Source organism: Limulus polyphemus, unplaced genomic scaffold, assembly GCF_000517525.1.
Source record: "Limulus polyphemus unplaced genomic scaffold, Limulus_polyphemus-2.1.2 Scaffold1, whole genome shotgun sequence".
NCBI lineage: Eukaryota > Metazoa > Arthropoda > Merostomata > Xiphosura > Limulidae > Limulus > Limulus polyphemus.
This window is the reverse complement of record NW_013665611.1, coordinates 971,505-977,683: the sequence shown is the minus strand read 5'-3', so window position 1 is coordinate 977,683 and position 6,179 is coordinate 971,505. Positions and strand designations below refer to the sequence as shown.

The following is a 6,179-nucleotide window of genomic DNA, read 5'->3' as shown; positions in this document are numbered from 1 at the left end:
GATTTTAATTTTCTCTTTTTTTTAAGAAATGTATGATATCCATAAATGAATCATATCATTAAGTGAAATATAATATCAGTGTTTTTTTGTTTGTTTGTTTGAATTTATGCACAAAGCTACACAATGGGCTATCTGTGCTCTGCCCACCACGGGTATCGAAACCCGCTTTCTAGCGTTATAAGTCCGCAGACATTCCGCTGTGCCACTGGGGGGCTAATATCAGTGAACTTGTGTGAATATGTAAAACAAGATTAGCTAATAAAATAATAACTATAACATAATATTTTAAAATTAGAAACTAATAATACATAAAGTATGTAAATATAGGTGTTTCAAGATTAATCTAATAAGCCTTTAAAAACCTTTATGAAGCCTTTAAGTTTGTTTCCTGCTAAGCACAAAGCTACCCAATGGACTATCTGTGCTCTGCCTACCACGGGTATCGACACCCGTTTTTTAGCTTTTAAGCCTGCAGCACAGAGGAGGGGGGAAGTCTTTAAGAGAAAGGTTTTGCATCCGTATGTATTACAATATATATATATATATATAATGATTTTTGACACTGTTTCAAGGTTTTTATTTTTTAATTCATTTTTAAGTCTTTCAATGAGTAGCTCAAAAATATCTAGTAAGGTTGGGCTACACGCTTAAAATGTTAATTAATATGGGCAATATACTTTTACGTTTTTCATACACTATACTCTGTTTTTCCTCTGGATTTTAAAATCATCTGTGTTGCCTAAGTACAAAGTAGACCTCATTACAAACATGAAACAGCAACTCCAAAGAAGAAAATATAGTTAAAGAGTTTGCATTTGTATTAATTATGAGTTATCTAAATCAACAACCTTTATCTATAAGCACCGTAAGTACATAAAGTACTGTTACTGTGATGTTATTTGCTTTCTTTATGCATGTTTGCATCCTTTTTGCTCAAGTACAAGTAAATCCTACTAAAACTGTTGCACTTCGGTGGTCCATACTGATTCATGTTCATTTTTGTATTGCATCCTTTTTTTTTAAAGTTTTGTCTGAAGCGTATTTGTTCTTCAATTCCACTATTTATTGCACCTGTTTCAATAAAAATATCTATTTTTCACTCAGAGATTATTTTCTATTACGTTTTAGGCTATTGTTCCGATTTCGTGTTTTAATGAATATTATTTTTTGCTCGGTTTTTACGGTCTTTAAGGAGACCAAATGAAAACATGTTAAAATGTGTATGGTTTATGTTCAACTGTCAAAATAGTACGTTTTTATATAAGTAATTTCTGACTTGGGAAATTTTTGTAACATGGTTCACTAACCCTTTTAGAGTCTGTTAACTTGATCACTGTTACGCTAACTGCTAAAGCAACTGAATTAAAATCTTTAAAAAAAGTAATAATACCTTGACATGAAAAGGATCTACCTTATTGAATTGTTATACAATGCTCTTTCATTTGCTAACCGAAAGCATACGATATAAGTTCTAAAATGTTTGGAATATAATGACACCAGACAAATATGTTGCTTTACGGTGTTAATTTATTTATTTACAATATTTAATTAAATTAATTAGATTTTATTTTATTTTATTACTTAAATATAGAAAGTCCCGCAAGCAACTTAAACAGTAACTGGCTATTAGGTGATTGTGTTATGTCCACTTTCCTGAGTATTTTCTTATAAGCAGAAACCACATGAACAAAACATGTGTAATAATAATAATTACATTGATTTTGGCTGTTGTGGTCGTACACGAGCAGCTATTTCCTTTGCAAATATGAGATAGGATTTGCCAGCACAAAATCTCTTCGTAAACACCTATACACAGAAGTATATATCAGTTTGTTATTAAATATGTATTATTTACACGAGTAGAAAGATAAACGGTTTCAAAGTTATTGTTGAAATGCATAAACTACGTACATAAAAATAATGAAAATGTTCAGAATATTTACTTTCCCGTAAGATTAACTTTGTACCTATTTAATTTTGTTATCCAAATTTATTTTTCTTTTGAAACAATATACATGCTTTAAACTTTAAATCTTTATAAACAGTTATTGAAGTGAAAACTCCAGGAAGGTATTTTTTCAAGTACATTAATCAAATTTCTGAGAATGGTGATGACGAGAGAACCTAAGAACATATCTAGTGATCCTTCAATTATCTTGTGTTCTATAAATCCCTTTTTTTTATTGGTAAAAAAGAATAATAATTAAACTCCATTGGATATATTCTTATTTATTACACAATTCATGTCTTAAATGGATTGTGAATGAAGGCTTTAAAAGTACAAATGTAGCAAGCTAAAGTTTATTTTGCAAAGTTTTATTCTCAACTATAGCAATTTAGTATCAAAGTTAAAAGTATTCGCCACAAAAAATCTCATTCTCACATGACACCCTTTCTAGTAACCAATGCATGTGAAGAATGCAGCTATCTTAATGTTTAATTATTCTAGCTTTTAAATTTTCGACGAACGTTAGAGATTATTCGAGGAACATAAGGATTTGATTATTCTAATAACATAATTATATCTTTCATAATGTTGTAAGCGCGAGTTCTTTCCTCCAGTCGACACATTCCCGAAAGTGTGACTAAAACGATGAAGTCTGCAGAGTAAAACTACACTGTCGTACTTTTAGTTATGGCATACATACGCACACATAACACATCTTCACAAGGTGAAACTAAAACAAATGTTATTACAACAATTGAATAATTACTTATAATTCTTTTCTTAACATTATTTATAATCCTTCTCATTTTCAACAAATTGTTATTATAAGTTTTCAATTTAAGAAAATAATTATTTTTCCACTCTTTTTTTTTTAATAACTGAAGGGAAAGGGATTTTTTTCCATTTCTTCCAAACTACTGCAAATTTTCTGACACGTTATGATGTAAAACTGTTTTCCTTTGCCCTAACAGGCAGGATTTATCATGACGTGATTTTTTTGTAATGTTGGTTTTTATACTTAATTATCCCAAACGGTTCCACAACATATCAGTTGTTGAATAAGAGATGAAATATCAATCCCTTCACCTATTTCATTCAGTTACAAGGAAAATAATGCGACGAGAAATTGCTTGGAAACCATGGTGAGTTTGGCTGCTGTAAGGAATTAATCTTTACCATTACACTGCTGTGTCTGTTTCATTGTGCTATCTCTTCTTCGTGCTTTTTACCACTTTAATCTATTTCACCTTTCGCTCTGATTTATCTGTGTTTTCTTTGCAGATGATACGCACCAAACTTTCACCTTTCCAACTTTTACTCCACCTGAAATACCCAAGAGGGTGAAACTCCGAGGTAGCAGTATATATAATAGTTTAATTTCTAACTTTCGTTTGAAGACAGTCTTCATTATCAAGTTACCCATATGTATGAAATTACATACGCCCATCTGAGTATGCATATATATGTATATATATATATATGTATGTGTGTGTATTTGGTCTACTTTTTAGGCTCCTGTCTTAATAACAAAACTAAAGATAATTCATTGTTAGCGCCATATACATAAATAGATAGGTTGTTCTTAATAAGAAGTTTGATAATTATTAAATCAGCGAGCACCACAACACTTTATTACGATTGTATATGATCTATACAATCATACAGGCTTATGGATATAGTGCTCTTATTTTCACAAACCCATAACCAGCCCCCACTCAGTTACACATTCTCGTCTACACTTCCTACCATTCAGCATAAGTGTCTTCCCTTCTGTCTCTTTAAAAAGAAAAAGAAAAGAACGGCCATCAATGGCGAAAGAAATAATAAACAAATTATTTTTATATCACCCGCTTCACGCTCAGAAAGGAACCCTAAACCTCGTCATTATACTTCCTACCATGTCATCAAGAAAACGCAGATTTTGATGGATTTCATTTCCGATTTTGTTTCGCCTATCATTTGAGTTTTAAAACACCCCATATCAACATTACTTCTGTCCTGCTGTGCAAACACATGACGGATTTAATTTCAGTTTTGAAGCGCCCCATATTAAAAATAATTCCGTCTTACAGTACAAACACTTGATGGATTTCCTTTCTGTTTTGAAGCGCCCCATATTAAAAATAATTCCATCTTACAGTGCAAACACATGATGGATTTCATTTCAGTTTTGAAGCGCCCCATATTAAAAATAATTGTCTTACTGTGCAAACACATGATGGATTTGATTTCAGTTTTGAAATGCCCCATATTAACATTACTTCTATCCTGCTGTGCAAACACATGACGGATTTAATTTCCGTTTTGAAACGCCCCATATTAAAAATAATTCCGTCTTACAGTGCAAACACATGATGGATTTCATTTCAGTTTAGAAGCACCCCATATTAAAAATAATTGTCTTACTGTGCAAACACATAATGGATTTGATTTCAGTTTTGAAATGCCCCATATTAACATTACTTCTGTCCTGCAGTGTAAACACGTGAAAGAACGGAAAGATATTTCTGACTTCTTTGCTTTTATCAAACAATTATTTATTCTATTTTTTGCTAATATTTATTTCCATTTTTGCTACCTCAACTCTATCTCACTGCTTGCAAAACACTTTTGCTTAGCACTTTGTGAAAAACACTTTAATTCATTCTATATACATATGTCTATGTGAATATATATATACGTACCTCTGTTAACATATCAGTTTTAATACACATATAAATCTAATTACATAAGGAACATGGATTTTGGTTTTGTTTTCGTTTACTGTTTAATGTTAAAGAAGTTTTAGGGTTTAAAAGCTTGGAAGATTCTTGAGAAACATTTTTAACAATATGATCCAACATCAACTTTGTTTTCTCTGTTGCTTGTGAACATTATGGATATTCAAAATATAACATTGCATTATATTAACTACTTTTGATACTCATAAAGTATGTGTATTAATCAATTATAAATACATATGTATACATACATTAATGATTAAAACTAGCAAGGTATCTGTAGGTCAAACTTTTAAAATATTTTGATACTAAAGATATGTTTTTGAAATCATCATTAATAAAAACACCCACACGTATGCTGAGAAAAAAAACTTTATCTGTATTTGTTTTAAAATCCTCATAAAATATTGCATTTATTATTTGAGCTTAAAACAAATAAGGTCATTAAACACATTAACAGCATTACAATTTCCGTTGTGATTTGTTAGGTTTTCATAATAAGTTATTTGAAACATACTCAAATTATGTATGATAGTGATTCACTTAACACGAATATAACTCGACTTTGCTACCAATTTGGTTTGGTCTAAGTCAGTTTCAGTTAAACAGATTAAGTTGTAATGAATTGTGTGATAAAAAAATCATTGCTTTCTGCTATCGTAAACTTTATCGTGTAGTTTATTTTATTCCAGTCTTGATAAGCAATATATGCTTAACAATTAATCCAAAATTTAAAATTCATCTAATCAATGACTAAATATTAAACAAAAAACTTTTCTGCTTAGCTGCTTAATGGATTAAAAACTTTTCGGCTTAGATGTTTAATGGGCTAAAAAGCTTTTCTGCTTAGCTGCCTAATTGATTAAAACACATTTCTGCTTAGCTGTATAATGGGTTAAAGTTCCCATTTATGTCAAAAAGTAAACATCTTATTTCACTAAGATTGCATTAATTGTAGAAATTGTCATATCTAGTATTCATCAAAGTGAAAACTCCTTATCTTTCCGTGTACTACAAAAACAACTTTGTGAAGATGGTGCCAACACTGGGATTTTGAAGACAAAATGTGGAGTTAAAAACTAGAAACCAGATTTTCAAGCTATGAAAATTTTGAATAAGTTACTGACCTAAAATTTCTTCTTCAGTTATATGTTTCCTTATGTACAAATTATTATTTTTCTTGGTGAAGCCTTTAGATCGAATTTCAGTTCAGATATTTCAAATCACGAATTATTATTACTTTGGTTTAAAGAAACTTTATATATCTGTATTGCATAAAAAGTTTACATTTTGAGGTATTTTTAACTGTGCGGATCATTCGTTTTCTTGCAAACAGCCGAGGTGTCAAAGGATCAAGGATCTAGTAAGTGTGGTTGCTTTCAAATCCATCTCTTTGTCATATTGAGTTACAATGTCTCAATTTACTGTTACATCTAAAATTAACTCATGAATATTTCTGTTTAAACTCCTTGTCATTACTAGTTTTTGTATATATATATATATATATATAT

The 6,179-nt window shown here is 30.2% G+C and overlaps 1 protein-coding gene across 1 annotated transcript in view; it reads left to right on the top strand.

Moving 5' to 3' along the window:
- LOC106459536 (calcium-activated potassium channel slowpoke-like) overlaps window positions 1–6,179 on the top strand; it is a 128,785-nt gene that overhangs the window by 114,883 nt on the left and 7,723 nt on the right. The window contains exons 16-17 of the mRNA XM_022386045.1: window positions 3,230–3,301; window positions 6,005–6,031. Coding sequence (XP_022241753.1) covers window positions 3,230–3,301; window positions 6,005–6,031 — 99 coding nt within the window. The remainder of the gene's footprint in view (window positions 1–3,229; window positions 3,302–6,004; window positions 6,032–6,179) is intronic.